This window comes from Xenopus tropicalis, chromosome 2 (genome assembly GCF_000004195.4).
Source record: "Xenopus tropicalis strain Nigerian chromosome 2, UCB_Xtro_10.0, whole genome shotgun sequence".
In the NCBI taxonomy this organism is placed as follows: Eukaryota; Metazoa; Chordata; class Amphibia; order Anura; family Pipidae; genus Xenopus; species Xenopus tropicalis.
The window spans coordinates 45,200,348-45,222,664 of NC_030678.2; the positions used below are offsets into that span (position 1 = coordinate 45,200,348).

Sequence of the window (22,317 nt, forward strand, 5' to 3'; positions counted from 1 at the left end):
GTATTGAGATCCAAATTACGGAAAGACCCCTTATCCGGAATACCCTTGGTCCCGAGCATTCTGGATAATGGGTCCTATACCTGTACCAGCAATAAAAGCCATATATGTTGAAAATATTGTCATGCCACTTGTATTCATCATAACTTTTATTGGTTTTGCAATAGCCCAACTACACCTCTTGCAATATATAACACTGCAGTTTGTTCAGCTCATGCCTACATATACCATACAAATACTTTTTTTTTATCATGATTAGACTATATGTTTACAAATAGTATACAATGACATATCGGGTGATGTTGTTTAGACTAGGGCATTAAGCCCCCACAATAATACACGCTGTGGTGCAAATTAAACTGACAAATGTTGAAATTTATGTATTTGAATTGTGAACTCCTGGTTAAATAAATTGTATTTTGTGTGCAAATAAAACAGTTATAATAAAAAAGGAAAATACAAGATGATTATATATAGACTAACCTATCATCATAATGTATTTATATTATATATTGAACCTATTATATATCAATATTAAGCAAAGTCTAAGGATTATTCTGCTTTATTTACCTATTGTTTATTAATATTAAACTGCCACAATGTTCATCCACAGACTGCAATGTCCCTAGTGGCCATATTATTGTTATGACTAGTAGCATACATGGTTGGTTTCAGTGAGTAAAACATTTAAAACCAGCATCTCAGACACATGGCATGCCTGTTATTGTTATTATGTAATCTAAAATCCCAAAATACCCATCATCTAAATGACATTGAAATGAAATTTTCGACTTTGTGAATTCCAGAGTGTTTTTCTAATTCAAATAAACTCATATTTTAAAAACATTTGAATGCTTACTTATTTATTTATATGGAAAACTAGTTTGAATAAAAAACTTGAATAACTCAAATTTGCGAGTTAACACACTTGAATAGAACTCAAAAAACTTTAAAATCTCCATATCTGCAGTAACGTTTTCCTTTTAAATTGGAGGAGTGAAACCCTCAGTGTTGTAGAACTCTAGGAAGAAATCCCTGGTGTCCAATCCTATCTCAGTTCCTGCCCTTACTGGAGCTGTAAATTAGCCAGCAGCAGAGAGTTGGCTTTCTCTATCATTCAGAGTTTGTCAGTGTGTTGTTTTGAAACCTTTGAAACCAATGAGCACAACTCTACAAAGTTCTCCAGATTTGATGACAATGAGCAAAAGCCACAGGATGGCAGGGATGGGTTGAGAGGCATCTAATACCTAAAAAGCCATGTACAGTATTTTAATAATTGTACATTGTAACTCACTTCCAAATGGAACATCTTGATTGAAGAGTTAGGTTAATGAATAGTTACAACGCCGCGTTGTTGCAAGGTACAAAACAAGGTTTATTAAGAAAGAGGCCAGAGTTCAAGAAGTTATGCATTACATAGGGAACCACACCTTAATACGTCTTAGCTTTCTTCTGCAGTGCAATCTAAACTGGTGTTTGTTAAGAATGTATTGTGAAAAGAATGTTTCTGCGAATAATGTTGGCATTTTGTTTAACCCTTTGTAGTTTAGGCAACAGTGTGATTTTAATCACTTTAAGGCTACATTTAAATGCATAAAAGTGCTGAAATCCTATTTTTCAGTCATCACCCACCTCTCTCTCACCATACCTCTCAGTTTTTTACTTTTTTCACTCACTTTCTATGTTTTGTTACACATAACTATTCCTTTGCTAGGTCTCCACCATTAAAATTTGTATTCCATGTTCTTAGAGCCACCCCTTCCAGATCTGTTCCTTTCCCTTTTTCTTATGTTTCCCTTCCCCCTACAAATTTATTTTCCAGTTTTCTTAACTCATCTGCCATTATCTGCCTCCCTTTCTTGGTATCTACTCCATTTCGATGTCTGCTTTCTACTCATAAACAGTATTACAGGGTCCATTCAACTTGCCAATTACATCCACCTAAATTGGCCAATAACAATTCACTCCAGTTTTAATATGTTATATAAGCGAGTGTTTACTGAAGGACATCCTAATAATGTTTCTCAATGAACATTTGTATATATTGTATCATAGCATGTGTGCTATATTTTGCACCTATGAATTTCAGTAGCTACCAGTCACTGTCCCTTTTATGCTTCTCTTTCTACCAAAAAGCATTTAAACATTAAATAAACCCAATATTATTGTTCTGGCCTCAATGAGAGATAATTATATCTTAGTTGGGATTAAGTACAGGGTACTGTTTTATTAAAACAGAGAAAAAGGAAAACATTTTTAAAAATTTAAATTATTAAATTAAAATGAGATTATGGGAGATGGCCCTCAGTGGGTTTCCAGATCATGGATCCCATACCTGGTATATAAACACCAGTAATACCAGGAAACCATTTTCAAATTCTACTAATTTGATCATAACTTTTAGGTCCCTTCTTCTCTCTCCATTTCTACCACCTCTCTGGGTAACAGTGCACCATCTAGGTTAAGAATGTAGCTCATTTCATTTCTCTTTTCCAATGTCTCATCTACACCGTATGACACCAGTCTCAGATATTTTGTTGTAAGGGTCATATTTGGCCCTAAACTCTCCTTTCTTATTTCACTTTGTCTCTAAGATTGTCAAAAGGCCACAAAACTGCACTAAACTTATTCCTTCTTCCCCATCTGACTACTGCAAACATGTCTTAAGCCAACGTAAATGCAGGATACAAGGTCTTGTACCTCATGGCCTGGTCCTTTATATCACACCTACAAATATCCCTGCATCTCCTCACCCCTATCATTTCCTACCCAGTTCAAGTAATTCTACAGTATTTACACCAGTTATCTCTTATTCCATTTTATTTGCTGTCACCTTATATGAAGGTGAAATAAAGAAGACATGTTTCACCATAACTACCATAGTTCATATGTACCTTTTCCATGTCCTTTGACTGGTTACACTACAGCTGCTACAGGCAATAAAATGCTATAAACATAACATCTGTGCCACTCCTCTGCATGGCAGCTTCAGCAATGTCAGGACTTTTCTTTTGTTAAACATTTCTATACCTTATTATATGGCTTTTCTACCTTAGGATAACTAAATGTACAGGAAGTTACCCATGAATATTTATTTATGCCATGCACGTATCTAAAAGTGCTTTGGTTCTGTCTCATATCTCTATTGCAGTAATACAGCAACATTCCTTACCTATCTGTGGAATGGCCAAAATAAATAACGAATAACATAATAGCTGAAGAGTCTTTAAGTTTGCTGGTGAATGTTTTGCTTTGGTATTCTTCGTGTGCCACACGTCACAGACCACCATCCTTTAAAAAACAAAAAAAAACAAAGCATTATTGAAAGTTTTTAATAAACATTTAAAAGAGCAGTCATATTAAATGCACATGTAAAATAGCAAAAGGTATCAATTATGCCTTAGTTCATACTGTATTGTGGTAATTTTGGGGAAAGCAGAGTTGGTTATGATGGCGCCAAATGCTCTTTTTAGAAAACAACTTTCTAGAAAAATATGTTGTATGTTATACATATAAAATGTGCCACCATTTCCTCTAACAACTCACAATCAGCCAACAAAAAATGCATTAAGAATAGTAGAGTTTCATATTTATCCATCCACTGTGGTCTTATCTGTAGTCTCTAGCCTAAGTGCCATAGATTCTCCATTCCACCCTGGCATACAGGCAATACCACTTCCATCTGAATTCCTTATAGTATGTGGAACTGTGAAGTGCATATGTATACAGCATGACTCCAGGGACTTCCACAGGACAGGAATATGTATTGGGCTAGATGGCATCTGGAGAATTAACAAGATGGCCACTTCCAAAGCCACCCCACTCACACAAGCCACTGTATAAAAAGAAAAGAAGAAGGGAGTGTCACATCTGGAATGGTAAATGTCAGCTACTGTTACTGCAATGTTCCTGTCAGTTTATTGTTCTAGCCATTAAAGCTATGGATTTCTGTAACAATAGACAGGAGAATTCTAAACAAAGATAAACACTGGTTACTCACAAAATATTTCTGTGTAAGTTTCATTATTCCTCCCACTCCTTTTCTTCTAAGTTGTCAGAGAGATGCAAATAGCTTAATTCCAGTTAATGAATCATTGATCTCACCATACTCATTCTACTTAGCAGTAAAACAAGTTTGGTAGCCTTGGCATAAACTATGACTGCTCTTTTTGGACAAGATAAAAACATATACAATTCAGTGACTACCTGGAATGAAGTGTTTTGTTTAACTGGTCCTCATAATATACAATGGCTGCATCATAGCCATTTATAGTAAACAAGTATTCCATTGCATGCAACCTGCATTTAACCCATCCTTACCACAGCGTGAAGGGTACTTTACAAATTCTGTAATTTTTTGCATTGAATGTGCCATGTTCAGTGTAAAAGATAAAGACATTATACAGGTATGGAATCCCTTAAAACCTGTTATCCAGAAAGCTCCGAATTACGGAAAGCCTGAATTCAGAATTTTAAAACGGATTTCCTTTTTCTCTGTAGTAATAAAACAGTACCTTGTAATTAGTTCCAACTAAGATATAATTAATCCTTATTGGATGCAAAACAAACCTATTAAGTTCAATTATTTTTTTCTTGATTTTTTAGTAGACTTAAGATATGGAGATACCCTTATCCAGAATACCCTTGGTCTCGAGCATTCTAGATAACAGGTCCTATACGTGTATATAAAACCCCCATATAAACAACTCCTGTTACCACCATATGTCCAACAACACATCACCACTTTTTGGCCAATTTAAGGGACAGTATTTCCCCTTGTTCAACATGAATTTGATGAATAGAGCTTGTGATGAACATACATTTTGCCTATTGTTTAAATCATAACCAATGTTTTTTGTTATTTCTTGACATAAAACGGCAAACAGGAAAACTGAAACTCCTCCATGTTTGGTCTTGCAAGGTATACAAACTGATTACAAATATACAACTCCCTCTATTCACCCATTGTTGTGATTGTGTGGTTAGCAGGAGTCCACTAAGCAGGGGGATTATTGATACACTTTTAATGTAATTATCTACCTTGTTAGGTGGCTTGTATAGCAAAAGTGTCTGGGTAAGCAATACTAATGCAGGATGCTGCTACTTTGCAGAGCGATTTGACTAAATTGGAAAACTGGGCAGCAAAATGGAAATGAGGTTCATTGTTGAAAAATGCAAAGTTAAGCACTTTGGTAGAAATAATATAAACGCGAGTTATACGATAAATGGTAGTGTGTTGGGGGTATCCTTAATGGAGAAGGATCTAGGGGTTTTTGTAGATAACAAGTTGTCTAATTCCAGGCAGTGTCATTCTGTGGCTACTAAAGCAAATAAAGTGCTGTCTTGTATAAAAAAGGGCATTGACTCAAGGGATGAGAACATAATTTTGCCCCTTTATAGGTCCCTGGTAAGGCCTCACCTTGAGTATGCAGTGCAGTTTTGGGCTCCAGTCCTTAAGAAGGATATTAATGAGCTGGAGAGAGTGCAGAGACGTGCAACTAAACTGGTTAAGGGGATGGAAGATTTAAACTATGAGGTTAAACTGTCACGGTTGTGGTTGTTTTCTCTGGAAAAAAGGCGAGGGGACACGATTACTCTGTACAAGTACATTAGAGGAGATTATAGACAGATAGGGGATGTTTTTTTCCAATAAAAATGATCAGCGCACCAGAGGCCCCCCCCTTAGATAGCGGAGCGGAACTTTCATGTAAAGCAGTGTAGGGGGGTTTTCACGGTGAGGGCAGTGAGGTTGTAATGGCAGATTCTGTTAATGCCTTTAAGAGGGGCTTGAATGATTCTTGGTTTAAGTATGTGAGTGTATAGATAGGTCAGTATAGGTTTGTGTGTGCTGGGTTTACTTGGAAGGGTTGAACTTCATGGACTCCTTTTAACCCTGTGTAACTATGTAACTATGAAGGACAATTATAATAATACTGTAGATGTACCTCTTGGCTTCCAAAAAAAGAATAAAAACACTAAGAACCACGTAACTCTAACTGAGCTACGAAAACCACCTTGTAGTTGCAGTGTTCTTGCAGGAGAAATCAGACCGTTTATTACACTTGGCCTGTGTTCAGTAGATTATGTTTCTGTACAGACTTTTCGTAGTAAACACTGGCACTTTTCCAGAGAAAATTGTTAGAAGTGAAAACGATCACCGCAAAAAATGAAAACTAAATACAATCTGACATAACTGGTTATTTAATGGTGTGAATATATCTACATTGGAACATGTGTCAAGCCGAGGCCTTCAGAAGGAAACCCAAAGAAATATTTACAATGTACATAAAGAAAAACCCATAGATCTAAAATCTAATAAAATATATAAATCTCTTATTTTAAACTGGTTTCATATGCTTCCAAAAGGATGCTGGTCATCTTTCAAAAGCTGAACAATCGCTGATACAGACACTCTAAAGCTTATATATATGTGATATCCATTATAAATTACACATAGCATGTCCACATAATGCTTTTTCTATGTGTAAGAACAATACATTTCTTAACGTTCTGGTAATAGCATGCTGTCATTAACAGCTCTCAACAGCACTCATGTCAGATTCGTTATGATGAAACAGATTTTAATGTAAGACAGAAACCAGCCAAAGTCTGGCACACCCAAATGTCTCCCAGGTTCCAGCCATGCGCCAAAACAAACAGCTTCCCAGATTATAGAGCAGAGGCTTTGGCTGAAAACTCACTATAAAGCCACACACTTACTTCTAACTTAAACTTGTCATTTATGAATGGTTTTTGGTGCAAGCATGTATGCATGTATAAAAGTATGGTTTTACAATATTATTTTATAGTGTTGGGACATGAAAGCAATCACATATATATTCTATAGCAGGATGTTATTATAGGCTAGGGCAGGATGAAAGACTTTCACATAACACTCAAGGGCCTCTACTTTCTTCTGCTTTATTTTCTGTAGTGTTACCCTGTGGCACAGGTCTGGACTGGCAATCTGTGCATTCTGGCAAATGCCAGAGAGGGTGCCGTTAGATGCCATAAACAAACACTATTTAGTGGGCTAGTGGGGGCTATTTGGGCCTCTATGTACTTAGAATGCTAGGGACTATCATAAATCCCAGTCCAGGCCTTCTGTGGCAAACTATAATGGAGTATCACCAGAGACATGCTTTATGGAATATTGTGTTGTTGGTTGTATGGTGTTGCATCCTGGCTAGTTATAAAGTGCCAAAATATTCCTATTTGGAATGTAAGAGTCAACTGGCTGTACTGTGTGAATAACCTCTTCTTCTGTTGGCCAAATTGGTTTTATAAGTACCGGTATTCATTATCTAAAATGTATAATGAGGTGGATGCTACTGGAGAGCCTGAGGTAGTAGGCCTCATGTGGAACCTGAGGCAAGAGGCCTCAGTTAAAAGAAACCTAGCCCCTTAGGTGACACCATAGTGGCCCTTAGGTGAGGCTTTAGTGGCCCTTATGTGACACTTTAGCAGATGCCAGAGAAAAGAAACCCACAAATAAGGGCTTTAGTTAGCGTCAGTCTAGCTTCTGTCAAAGCATAATATAGGAGTATGAGATAGTTAGGGTACTGCGAGTTCTATGCTCCACCAGGAGAAACAGTGTTTACTAGAGTAAAGTACTAAATCATTGCTATAAAGGGGCTAAACACCTGTGGTAAGACTAACCTATGATGGTAACTGTCACATACCTCTTAATGGGCGTGATTTTCCCATGATATACAATGAGGCTATGTCAGTGGCTAAGGTATGTACCTTTTCTTTATATTTGCTTCTATTTAAGAATTGCTGGCCCCTAAGATTATTTCTTTAAGAGTGTATAAGAACTATAGTTCAGCTTGGAGATCCTTTACATGCACTTTTCCTGCAAGGGTCCCACTGACAGAGAAAGACTACTGACATTGCAGGACTTGTCTGCCCTGAAAGCCCAGGCTGGAGTTATCTGCATCACACAGGGCCATACCGGGGGACATTTTAATAGCAATTAACCCTACTTTATCATTCTGTTTCCCTGCACAATCTACACACTACCAGGTTAAACCCAGATGATTCTTATACAAGGCTATGCAGCTGCTAAGGGTGCAGCCTTTGTGAACAGGGTGGGAAGAGACAAAGCATGCTCAAAGCATTACCTCAGAAGAGAAATGGAAAGAAAACAAAATCACACCTTTGACGTAATCTGCACTGGGACATTGAAAGTCTGCTGTAAATTAGAAACAGAATTGGGTTGCTGTTAAAAAAGAAGCACAGCCCTAAGTTGTATTGTGCTCTGTACAGCATTCTATGCACTGTCAGAAGCAAATTCCCATGTGCAGCAGCCCTCTCTACTGCAGCGTTCTACTCTGAATGCGCAAAGGGCCATGGGCCAGAGAGCTGGGCCAGCCAGATAGGCGCGAGGATGGAAGCATCAGCAACATTACCAGCACCCCTCCAAAAGTAGTTTCAGCTGCTCCTTAATAAATAGGCATGGTCATGTCCGATCTATGGCTTAAGTGCCATTTAAATGAGAAAAGCGCAAATGTCGTTTGTAACAAATTTTATCATTTTTTATATTCTTCTTTGTAAATTTGCCAATTTGTCATGAGAATATAGATGGCATAGCACAACAATTCTGCAATAATTAGGGGTAATAAACCTGTCCACAATCACAGGAGAAAGGGGATCTGATATCCTGTTTGTCACTGACTGGCCAGTCCATTTATGTATGGTTGCTGGGCAACACACAATATAGAGATGATGAATGTGATAAGTGTTGATTGGACAACTGGATCTAATTATAATGACCTGTTTGTTTCCATATGTTCAAGAATGTAGCTGTCTATCACCACTCAGAAAAGCTAAACACAATCAAATGAGAATGGTATAAGGCAGTGTTTGTATGGTCTCCCCAATGCCAAGGATTCATCTGGACATTCTTGTTTCCTCCCACTGATTTAGCTGGCAATTATAATGTTCTAGATTTCATATAAAAGACAGCAATCAGAAAGACCCTATACAAGGGTAGTATATGTACAGTATACACTAAAAGCATACTGTTTACAGGATCCCCAAAATAACTGAGCCCCTTAAAGGACAATGAAAGGTTAATATAAATTAAAAGTAAGTCTAAAGGCATTCTTTATAAGTACTTACTGCATATCTAAATTCCCAGATCCCTGCTTGCCTCTCTGAGATATGGTGCTGGCAGCCTACAGCAGTGTGAAGGCTACAGTGACATCACTGAAATCTCTCTCCCCTTCCTGTAGGTGCCAGCGGCAGCCTTCCTATTCTCTGAGCATGTGTGTAACTTGATCCTGTCTCCTGTTCTGAGCTACACATGCCCACCAGCCAATCAGAAGCGGATCTGCCAGAGGGGAGGGGGGGAGGGAATGAAACACATGTGCAGTATGAAGCAAGGAGGGAAAGGAAGGGAGAATACCTTTTTAAAGATGGCTGCCTGTTCTAGAAAATGTGAAGTAAGTGTGACTGAGTAAATATTTGATTAGGTGAGCCAAAAGTGTGGCGCTTTTAACTAAACAGTAGGAGGACTTTTGGGCAGTATGGTTTTTACATTTTGACTTGCATTCTAAGAGTTGTACGGCTCTGATAGCTGCGCTGTTCATTTGTCTGTTACAACTAAAGGGAAGTGGTTACATCTTAAAACCCTCTGGTGTAAAGGGGCTGGCCAATGGCACAATGTGAAGGAGCACACAGACCCATATAGCAGACTGCAGGGGATATCAGAGATTGGCATCAGATGGGGCAAAAGACACCACCAAGGTGCAGGTCTGCAATGATTAGAAACTTATGGTATGTCATAAAGTTTAGTTAATTTTTAAAACACTAATTATAGTGACTATTTATGCACCTGAGACACTGAATAGGATTTAACTCAACCTTATTTTAATACGATTGTATGCTCATAATAAATAGGGATGCACCGAATGCACCAGGATTCGGTTCGGCCAGAACCGTGGATTCGTCCCAAACCAAACCCTGACAAAAAAGGCAGAATCCACAGTCCTGGCCAAACCGAATCCAAATTAGCATAAATTAGCATATGGAAGGGCTAAATGTTAGGGGGGGGATTTCGCCATGCACTGCGCGTGCAGCCATTTTTTAAGACTTCCCAATCTTAATTAGCGTATGCTAATTAGGATTCTCTTCGGTATTCGGCCGAATCCCTCAGGGTGGGTTTGGGGGTTCGGCCAACCCAAAAACTTGGGTTCAGTGCATCCCTAATAATAATAGATGGGTTTTTTGCAACTAATTTTTAACAAACAACTTTGCCTTGAATTTGCCTTATATGTAAATAACTGAATATTGTGCTTCTGATAGAAACAGTCATATATAAAAGGTTATAAAAGTACAGACCATTACTGTATTGTATCCCATGCTGTCGCTCGGTTGATGTGCAAAGAGACTGCTTCCACAAGACTTGTATTTTGTATGACTAATAAATAATTCAGCCTTTCTGAGAGAACCTTGTCACAGAGTCATGTTTGCCCAAGGCATGTTGTGTTAGAAATAATACCAGCAAACAGTTTAAGCATTTTTCCTTACATGCAGAGAATTCTTGTCTCTCATACAGGAATGCAAGTCACTTGCACAGGGACTTTCCAACCAGATGAAAATCAACTTTGTTACTTCTATCAATCTACCAATCTTTGTGTGTAGGATCGGTCCTATAAACTGCGGGGCCCAATTAGGACCATTTTGTTGGGGCCCCCCTACACAAGGTGTTGCCAGCTGGCACAGGGGTCCATGGCTGGGTGGGCAAATAGTCCCTGCCTCTCGATCTGTTTTACCTATCTTTCTCTTGTTCCATTGGCCCCAACATTTCATGGCACAATGTGGCCCTCAAGCACTGGGCACTGACACACCAAGTGTACTATATACAGTGTGAGGCAGTGCCCACGGGTAGCAGTATGAATGCAAGGCCCACTTTGGGTTTAATGTCCCAGAATACATAGCAGCATTATTGGCAATCATTGTTGGGGTTTGACAGTTTTATGTGTTTATTCCTCAGGTGTGCAGGGCCCCAATGGGTGCAGGGCCCTATTGGGCCCAATAGGTACAATTGGCCTAAGGCAGGGCCTGTTTGTGTGACTCTCATGTTTATTGGTACAATTGCACTGACTATGGACCACCATAAATAGCTAGCAACTGAAAAGTATAAAAAAAAGTATATAAAGGGAGCTGCAGCAATGACACAGATGTTTCATAAGGGCCAACAACTGGCATGCACTGTTCTATAGAGGGGCAGAACTGCGGGGGGTGCTATATGCCCCCTCAGGACCATTAGGATGCTTGTGCCAATGTGAATCTACAGCAAACATTGCATTATTTTTACTGGTCAGGCAACCCTACTTGTACGGTTTCTGTCCAAGTGTGGGGGGTTAGATTGCTCCTGTTGTATAATAATGATGACAGTGCTCTCTGTTATCTGCCCAAAGTACACTTTATATGCTTGTACAAGCTGCCAGGTAATTGCACATAAATGCATGTAATATGGATGGCATCATGTCCAACACTATCTGTCTCCTTTAGACACAAGTATCCTTTAATGAATGGGATTTTTTCATGCAACAATTGTGGGCAAATTTATGTGACCACAATTTTGTCTTTCCACGTAAGACCCCCCCCCCCCCCACCCACTTCTTACACAACTCTTCACATTCACAGGTTTTATAAACAGTTATGTGTACAGGCATGGGATCTGTTATCTGGAAACCCGTTATCCAAAAAGATCCAAATTATGGGAAGGCCATAGACTCCATTTTAATTCAATAACTGAATTTTTAAAAAATGATTTCCTTTTCATCTGTAATAATAAAACAATCATATTGAGTTTATTTTATGTTTAAATGATTTTTTAGTAGGCATTGAGATCTAAATAACTGAAAGATCCCTTTTCTGGAAAACCCCAGGTCCTGAGCATTCTGGGTAACAGGTCCTATACCTGTACCAAAATGAAAAATAAATACATATACCTTATAAAATACATTATTATTATTATTATTATTATTAACATTTATTTATAAAGTGCCAACATATTCCGCAGCGCTGTACATATACACAAGTATAAATATACATATACTATAGGTATAAAACATAAAAAAATAATTAGTGAAAAAGAACACAAGGTGATGGTGTCTTTGAATAATTGTCTTTAGAAGCTCAATTTTTTTGCATAGTAATTAGTCCTTAATTAAACAGATTATAGTATCCCTGCCCTGAGCACAGGAGCTAGTGCAAATTACCGAACCACTAATTGCAGAAAGCTCAAGTCTGCTTAGCGAAAGATATCCTTAAACCCCAAACTATGCAGGATAATTTAAAAAATAATTGGCAGCTTAATACAAGATTAGAAAGGAGCGGCCATTTTCCCCATACCTAGGACATGAATATACTTAAGTGGCAGTTCTGTCTTTTCCCTCCAACAATGAGATGGGAAGTCAATACATTCCCCTGTCTAGCTTCTGCATGGAGTGGGTATTTCCTGGAGCTTTCCTATGGAAGCTGCCAAGTATTTGGTGGTTTATCTTTACATGCAGACAGAACTTTATTTACCTCGACTGTTTTGGTCCTTCAGGTGTCTAACCTGGAAACACAGCCTTGTAACTAAACTCAATGCTGGAGAAAGGTCCATTGTAGGGAGAGGGTGACACTAAAATATGCCAAGCTAGGAGGTGCTACAGGAAACACTCATTGAAGTTGGAGTGCCAATCTGTGTGCTGGTGCTGGATTGACATTATAACCGGAAGCTGAGTGCACCATTGAATTTATTTCTCTTAGAGTAAAAAACCCAAGGAGCAGTGATGATAGGAGAAAATAGTACCTAATAAATATAATCTAATGCCACGTGTATTACTGTAAACTGGAACCACAGATGTGGATACAGCCAAGAAATGGTTACAAGGCTGTGTTTTCAGGTTAGACACCTGAAGGACCAAAACACTCCAGGTATATAAAGTTTCTCAACTTAGCTCTGTTTTCAGATTTGTATGAAATCATTGGTGCTAACAATGTATGTAAACACGTTATTTATCTTTAAGAAAATTAACTAATGTCAAATTAAAATATATTTTGGGAATGCATTTACATGTTTAAAACTAGTGTCACCCAGTAAATTTACTTCCCAGCGTAAATCCACCTGCTCCTTGCGTACACACCGTGTACAAATGCACTGACTGGCACAGCATTCTCCTGTCACTGCACATATAGGAGGGATTTTGGTGGAAAAACATGAAAAGTATGCCAAAATGCACCCTGTATATGAACTCACAGATGGAAGCCACCAATGTCAATGGGTAATCATGTTTCTACAATGTGACAATAGCCTAAGCCATGGCATATTTTTTCTGTACACTGAATTTGATTAATATAGTAATTTAGTGGTATACTAGACAAAAAAGTAATCTACATAGCAATATTAGCACAGGCTTGTGTTCCCTATTTTCTCCACTTTGCATTGTGCCTTCCTTGTATGAAGAATCATCTGCATTCAGCACTGCAGTATTCATGGGGGTCTAGTAGGGGGAGACATGTAGGCACAAGTTAGGGAGTAGCAGAGGATGCAGGCAGAATTGGAGCCCAGTCCTTATATCCTACCATAGCTGCTGAATGCTGTGCTGTGCACCTTGTGCCAAATTTTCTATCAGACAAAATGTGCAAATGTGTGAAGTGCTCCATGTGACATGCTGTTATGATATTAAATAAATGCCATTATAATAAATGGGGATAATTATATCATGGCAGCTTATTTTTATATACTGTGCATAAAATAAAATGCTTCAGGGCATAGAAACTGTAACCTTAGCACACAATATATATGGCAACTTTACTGGATGGTGCAGTTTTTGGCCAGTATCCATAACCCCCAGAGGTTGGAAATCGCCCACTCTACTTAGAATGGAGAGGTGAAATGACTTTTGTCATTACAGGTGAAGAACAACTGGAAATAAGGGAGGAGGAGTATAGGAATTAATAAAAAGCTGGATTCAGTGGCTAATGTACCTGGGAAACAGATCTGGTCAACACCATTTTAATCTAGCAAAATCCTGATGGCTCTTGTCTAAACTAACTTAAAAGGAACATGCTTAAAACAGATTACACTGACCCAAACCAAATCTAAAATAATTACTGAAGAACACAAACCAAGGACTGAGTTGTTGACACTAAACATACCCCTCTAATACTCACTCCCATGCCACATTCCCTATTTATATCCATGTTCACTTTACACTTTCTTTGCTGTCGTACCACAATGGTAGAATGACTACTGTGACCTGATACAATATAAACAATTTAAAACTGTCTAATTATGTTGTATAAAACTCAAATGTTGTGTTTTATTTTGAATAAGCAGTTTAGATGGATTCTCTCTTTAAACTGGGGTTTATGGGCTTAGCCAATTACTTTTCAAATGACCAAACATCAGAGAACAAGTAAATGTCAGTAGAAGCTTACTGGGGGATAAAATGATATTACATAATGATTAAAACTTGGGTGCAGAAAGCTAGAGGTGTTTGTGTTTTGTCCAATAAATAAATCATTAACTAGTTTTATAGTTTTCATTCCTTAGACCAGTTTTTACAGTTCAAGCACTTCTTAAAGGTATACCGCACTTAGCTCATAAAATAAGTATAGAGATAAAAATATATTGTCATATAAAAGAAAGTAGTTTTCACTTCAAATATCACATAATGGGCTGTGGCACACGGGGAGATTAGTCGCCCGTGACTAATCTCCCCGAAATGCCATCCCACCGGCGAAAATGTAAATCGCCGGTGGGATGGCATACGCGGCGCCGAGATTTCCCCGAAATTGCGGAAGTTTCCTCTCAAGGCAACTTCCGCGATTTCGGGGAAATAACGGTGCCGCATATGCCATCCCACCAGTGATTTACATACTCGACGGTGGGATGGTATTTCGGGGATACTAGTTGCCCGCGACAAGGGAGATTTGTCGCAGGCGACTACTCTCCCCGTCTGCCACAGCCCTAACTGGCATCCAGCTGGGCTTTCAGGTGTATCTAGGAGAGAGTGGGTGCAGTCCCACAAATTGGAAACCACTGCCCTAAATAGAATCACTAGAAGTCTAAACAAGCTGTCAGCATTCACCCAAAAAGTGGTCATAAGATCAGAGTGCAACACATGGCCATGTCAACCAAACAATTGAGAAATCATTCTAATATTTAGCATTCCTAATAAATCTTCTTAAAAAGCCTTTATTGAGTTTGATAAAATACCAATTGGTCTGAAACATCTCTGTCTGGGTCACAGCCCATATCCCTATAAAGGCTTTTTAAGAAGATTAATCTGCAGAGCTGTATATTAGAAATGTATTCTAGATCAAATCACCCCAAACTTGTTCTCCCCATAATTTTCAGATACCAGCACTTAGGGAATTCAGTGTTTATATGGAAGGGATTGAGTGTATTTTTCTCTGGAATTTTTTTACAGTGTCTAGTCAGGAGATGTATTTCATCCCTTAACAAGGAGAAACACAGTTAGGGTTAGTTTCATAGGAAGTATTGCATAGGAAGTATGTGTAAGTGCATTTTTGGGTGACGAGCATTAAATAGTGTCAGACTCCACCCACCCATCAAATCCCAAACATGCAATCTCCACTGTATCGTCTAAGGCTAAAGCTGGCCATACACGCACCAATAATATCGTACCGAACCTCGTTTCGTACGATATTCGGTGCGTGTATGGCAAGTCGGCGAGTCGACTAATATCGCAGGAGGCTGTTGATATCGTCGAATCACTGATCGGCCAGGTTAAAGGATTTTGATCGGGCGCCATAGAAGGCGCCTGAGCAAAATCTGCCTTCAGGGCTGAATCGGCAGAAGGAGGTAGAAATCCTATTGTTTCTACCTCCTTATCTGCTGTTTCAGCCCTGAATGGTTAGTGGCTGATTGAACGATCTTTTGTGCGACCGATGGTCGCCACGTGTATGGCCACCTTATGCCTAGGTTGTCCACCCTTTGAGCCAATAGTGGTGTAAAGAACCAGGGCTGCTCCTGCCATAAGGCTCAGGTGGCAGTGTGCGTCAAAAGGGCAAACAGAATACATACCCAGAGGTTTTCTTAGCCTGCTTTAGCTTAAACAGTAAAAGTTATTTTTTGCAATGGTTGAACTTTTTATTAACAATGGAAACGGTTCACTAAACAATGGTGGCATGAGAGTGGATTTTTATCGTGCTGACTTCCTACCAAGAACAATACCTGCTAAACAAACCAAGGTTCTAATCTCAATTTTCACACCAGTTCACCTGTTGCTGACAGCTCCTGGTTTTCTCTGTCAATAGCGTATCATGGAAAATAGAGTATAATGGAATGGCACAGTGAGATAACAGTTATCAAACCTGGGTATATATTATTGGGCACTAATGATTGCATTTACTGCGTAAAAAAAAGCTGTGTTGAGATTGTGCCAACTCTCTTTTAGAAGCCTACAGTCTGCAGATAGTAATGGTCTTTTTTACTCCTATATGGTTTGTAATTCTTCCTGTAGCACTTGCAGCAAATACTCCCTTATTTGCCCAAATAATACCACTCGGTGCCCACTTTTGTCAGTGCTGAAATTCATCAGCATTTGTCAGGTATGCACATCTGTCTCGCTCACTCACACATCACTCATGTTTTTGGCATAATGGTAGCCTTCTATAACATATGTTTATAAATAGGGTAAGGTGGGTACAAAGTAATCTACTGGCACCTATATATTTTGAAACTCTGAATGGCTCTATCTTTCTAACGCTCTCTCTTGCATGCACACTAATACACATGCACATACACAGTGCCAGACTGAAGTCCTTTTGACCCACTGAGAAACAAAACCTGTAGTTACATAGTTAAGTTGGGTTGGAAAAAGACCAAAGTCCATTAACGTCCACCCTTCCCCCCCCACAGATGAACCACAGTGGGCATTAACAGAATCTGCCATCACAACATCACTAGGAAGGGCATTCCATAACCTCACTGTCCTCACTGTGAAAAACCACCTACGCTGCTTCAAATGAAAGTTCTGTTCCTCTAATCTAAAGGGGGGGCCTCTGGTGCATTGATCATTTTTGTAGTGGCAGATTTATCAAAAATTGAAAGCAGGGTCAGACTGGGCCGTCGGGACACCGGGAAAAAACCCAGTGGGCCCAGGTGGCCAAGACCCGATCCCTGTTGCCGCTTCCCTGGCCGCAGATGTCCTCCCCTGACACGTTTCACTTATACACTCGAGGGAGGACGTCGGGGGGGGGCCCTGCAGGGGGTAAGAGGGGCACGGTAGGGGGTGCGGGTGACGTGGCCGACAGGGGAACCTTGGGTGGTGCCCCCCAGTCCCACCCTGATCAAAGGGAATCCTGCAATTTTCCTGCAACTAAGACTGGTCTGTTTGATCAGATTCCACAGAAAGCAAAGGGCAATGCTAAATGTTTTTTTTTTATTAAAGTTTATTGCCCAATGTCAATAAAACATTGATTTTGATGAAATCCGCTCTCCTGGCAGTGTAACCGACCTTTTTGGAAAGGTCAGTCGTTTGACTGATCCATAATGAATCATTTTGATCAAAGCCAAATCAGCCACTAAGTTTCCAGTAACTACAATACCTTGTCACTGCTTAAAATCTGGCTTTTATCCAAATTAGCCAATAAAGGTTTTGGGGCATCAGCCATAAACAAACGTTCATGTGCCCTTCCTGTTTCCATCTTGTTCTATGTTAGTTGCAATACAGGTATGGGATCCATTATCCCAAAACCCGTTATCCAGAAAGTTTAGAATTACGGGAAGGCCATCTCACATGAATTCTGTTTTAAGCAAATAATTAAAATTTCATTTTCTCTGTAATAATAAAACAGTACCTTGTACTTGATCCCAACTAAGAGATAATTAAGCCTTATTGGAGGCAAAACAATCCTATTGGGTTTAATGTTTAAATACTTTTTTAGTAGACTTAGGGGCCCATTTACTAAATAATTTTGAGATCATTTCGTATTTTTTCGAACTTTCTTTTAACTTTTAGAACATTTCGGAATGTATGTGAAAAGTTTGTTAAAGTTCCACGAGTTTTTCGTGGTTTTCGTTAAATTTCCATGAAAAAATTGTATTTTGCGCAAAGACTACGAACATTTCGGAATTATTTAAAGCCTTGGTTAAACTTTCCTCAGGACTATCTTTTCGCCAGGTTTGATCTGTCGAATGCCATTGAGTCCTATGGAAGGCATCAAAGCCAAAAAACATTTTCGTGGCTTAATGAACTTTTCGTGACTTTTTGATCGCAATTCGTATAAATGATAAAAGCATTTTTGTGACATTTTAGAACTTCAGAAATTATTGTGGTTACTCCGAATTTTTACCATATAACGTTTTAAGCCCAGAAAAACATTGGATCTTAGTAAATGTGCCCCTAAGTGTATGGTGATCCCAATTCTGAATAACAGGTCCCATAACTGTAATAAAATCCCACTTAGTGCTCATGAAGTTTAAGAAAGGAATAAGAATACCTTCAATAATGATAAGTAAAGAATATTTTGTCATAGCAAGGCTTTGTGAAGGTTATCTATATAAATCTATAGTTCCTAGCACATAGGGCCTGATTTATCAGATATTGATCTGGAGAATTCTGATGGTTGCACTTTGCTATCTCACCCATTTCTCAAGGCTTTCCTGTAAACAAACTGGGTACTTGTGTTCATTCACCAGAATGTGTTTGACTGCTGTAAAGCTGGCCATACACGCACCGATAATATCATACAAAACCTCGTTTCGTACGATATTCGGTGCGTGTATGGCATGTCGGCGAGTCGACTGATATCGCAGGAAGCTGCTGATATTGGTCGACTCGCCGATCGTTAAAAAATTTTGATCGGGCGCCATAGAAGGCGCCTGACCAAAATCTGCCGTCAGGGCTGAGGGCTCTGGCACACGGGGGAGATTAGTTGCCCGTGACAAAACTCCCTGTTCGCGGGCGACTAATCTCCCCGAGTTGCCATGACCCGCCATCCCGCCAGCGAACATGTAAGTCGCCAGCGGGATGGCACACGCGGCGGGGCGATTTCAGGAAATCGCCGAAAAAGACTCGCGAGTCTTTTTCTGCGATTTGCGCGAAATCGCGCCGCCGCGTCTGCCATCCCGCCGGCGATGGCAGGGGTAGGCAACTCGGGTGCCAGAGCCCTGAATCGGCAGAAAGAGGTAGAAATCCTATTGTTTCTACCTCCTTATCTGCTGTTTCAGCCCTGAACGGTGTGTGGCGGATCTGACAATGTTTCGTGCGACCATCAGATCGCCACGTGTGTGGCCACCTTAAGCCATTGCACAGTAATTACTGCGAAGCATTGCTAAGCGCTACCATCCATCAGAATCCTTGTGCATTGCATGTGGGGAAGAAAGGATACTGCACTGGAACACATCTTTAAAGCTAAACAGTTCCTTAAAATAAAAGATTTCCATTATAAATTGGAGGGGATACTTTAATATCACTTACTGTTTGAACATGTAACTGAACTCAATGAAAAATCAGTATATAAGTATATAAACTGTGTTGGAAAGTGTGGATTTACACTCCTCAAAGAGCTGTTATAATGTGTCCTAAGGCTTTACATAAGCAGATCTCTCTGCCCAGACACACAGTCCAGGCTTTCCAGCAAAACCTTGCCATAAATATGTAACATTTTCCTTCCTTTCTGCTCAGACTAGTTATTTGGAATTCTCTGCCAGTATTATTTGCGCTGGATTTCAGTGTGATGTGTCACAGTTTCTGTCTCTACTAATGAATGCTGTCCAGTAACTAATCTCTGAACACGAATATCCACCCTGCTGCTGACTGAACTACAACTCCCAGCATCCCCTGTGAGCCTTTCGCTGCAGGAAGATCTAATTCAGAAACATTTCTTACATAACATAGATTACATACATGAGGAAAAGTTACATAATGTGGAATATATACAGTAGTTTTTAATGTCTTTACATTTTTCTAAATATCCAGAGTAACATAAAAACATAAATTACTGTGAATAGCTTTGATTTTACATGAATAGCTTTGATTGTCTGCATATTTGTACTTCTTCAAATGTGTTGGTGCTACTATTAATAGCCTCCAGTGATTCAAGGCTCCTTTTGTGACCAAACCATGCAGCTTGCAATTTTAGCAGCTGTCTCTCTCAGGCACGGTTTTGTTTCATAAGAGAAAATAGTAATGCAAGACTATAATAAGTCAGTATATTGGTGACATGAAATGATATGAGTTGGTAGTTGTGCTGAGCATGGACTTACCTGTGAATGGGCAGCATGTCCCACGCTGTGACAGCTTATACCATCCCTTCACTTCTGTGCTCTGCTGGTTGGATCCTTTCCTGATGTGATAAAGTTCTGAGTGTCCTCCAAGAAGAGTGGCTGAAGGTGTAGCTGAATCTAATCTAAGGTTCTTTTATGTATGAGAGGAGCTTGTTTAGTTAGATAGAAGGGGTACACGTTGTAACATAGTTTGTAGTCATGAGGCACAAAATCAAAGTAATCCAGATTCTCCTGTCAGTCCAGCTGTTAATGGCTAGGCACCTTCTGTATGTAGGTGTGTATGTGGCTTGGAATAGTCCTGCTGGTTCCTGTGTGTGAATGTGGCGCTACTGGTAGGCTCAGGCTGATATGGAATGTACTAAAGTCCCCAGCTAGCATGTGTATGTGCAGGAAAGATCTGAAGTCCTTAGGGTTTGGGCAGCAGTGCAGCTGAGAGAGGAGGGGCTGGGTGTGTCCTACTGCTTCTATACTCCAGTTAGTCATTAGCCGGGGCTGGCTGAGCTATTCTCATGCTGCAGAGGGAACCTCTTTCCTCCATATGTTTATGTCATAGGGTGTTCATGATCACACCTGCCAGGGGCCCAAGCTATTCACAAACAAATACATGGAGGCAGCCAGGCCATCTACTTTGGAGGGATATAGCACCCAGGGGTACCATTCCTGGACTAGAAAATGTTTTAATTATTCTTCAAACTTGCATTCAAGAAATAAACATCATTTTTAGAATAACAGTTTTTATTTTGTTCTTTAGTCATTGTGTCATAATAATTCTAAACATATCTTGACCACTTTGCTTATATTTATATATATATATATATATATATATACTGGTACTTGAATTTACTATCCATTTTCCACAATTACTTCTGTTTTGTAGTAAGTTTAGATTATAAGCTTTTGTTAGGAGGCCCATTTGATTGTATTCTCACGCTGTAACTCTTGTTTGTTAAATTAGTATAAGACCCCTGTTAGAAATTAATGTACAATGCTCCTTTACTAGTTGGTGCAATATTATTAAATTATGATAATGAAGGTGTAAAATTATTTGTACTAATTCCAAGACTTCATTTATGGAACTTTTACATGGTTTTATATTTATTCCAAAACTTGCCTATTTAATGCAATGATCAATTTTTTGGGGGGATATTTTAACCGCAGAGTGTTATGTTGACCGCTCACATTGGTTTAAGATGCTAATTTGGCCCCTTTAGGCCAAGTCAGCAGTGTATCTGTCAATGTATGGGCCTTCCCTGACCAGATATCTGGCAAATATCTGGTAAATTGGCGAAATATTTATTAGGCAGTTTGAAAACCCTGTTGTGCGAGAACCGCATTGGCACATTTATATGGTCCTCTTCCAATGGGCTTGCATAGGCAAGGTCACTCCTGCCAGAACCTTGCCTCAGGCAGCAGAGAGCAGCTAGTTACCTGGGGTGGCAAAAAGCTGCCTCTGGTAACTTTAATTTCTGGTTTTTGCCTCCCAAACCTTCTTGGCACCTTAAAAAAAAACCTCACTCTGTTTCTGCGTTGTTCTGGAACCTTTAACATGGGGGAAATCTTCTTGCATTCCTGCAAGAAATAATATCCATATCACCCTTGCTCCAGTTCTAAATTAACTCTTTCTCTCTGAAACAGCTAATTGTGTTTTATATATTTGTTGTAGTTGTTTTTTGCACTTACTTTTTCTCTTTATTTTTGCCACTGTTTTGTTCATTTCTAGTTAGTTACAATGGAGCCCTCATGAGACTACATAACTGGGAAACAAACCAATGTTGTATTTCAGTGCCAATGTTATAGTGCAAGGGCATGCCTGAATATCTTTTACATCCAAACCAGAGATTACATCCAAAGAGAGATTAATTTTTTACGTCAGCAGTGAATCCACTAAGTCTCACAATAGCTTTAGTCTATGTATGACCAATCTTTAGTCTCCCCAAACAAAATAGTCACCCTCTGCCTATGGTTTTTTAAATGGAAATTAGGCCCTTCTAGTGCAGAGAGTGCAATAATGCTGTATGCACTAGCAACGCAGCCCCCCAGGACCTGCTCTGATGTGG

General features: G+C 39.4%; 1 protein-coding gene across 6 annotated transcripts in view; it reads right to left on the reverse strand.

Annotated features, from left to right (window-relative positions):
- adgrg2 (adhesion G protein-coupled receptor G2) overlaps positions 1–20,690 on the reverse strand; it is a 72,953-nt gene extending 52,263 nt beyond the window's left edge. For 3 of the 6 annotated variants that reach the window (XM_031896752.1, XM_031896753.1, XM_031896751.1), the window contains exons 1-2: positions 20,240–20,690; positions 3,170–3,288 (exon numbers count right to left, since the gene is read on the reverse strand). In XM_031896752.1, the coding sequence (XP_031752612.1) occupies positions 3,170–3,288; positions 20,240–20,256 (136 nt within the window). In that variant the 5' untranslated portion in view covers positions 20,257–20,690. The remainder of the gene's footprint in view (positions 1–3,169; positions 3,289–20,239) is intronic. The other 3 variants (XM_018091485.2, XM_031896755.1, XM_031896754.1) reach the window with 2 other exon arrangements.
- Positions 20,691–22,317: the final 1,627 nt, after the last annotated feature.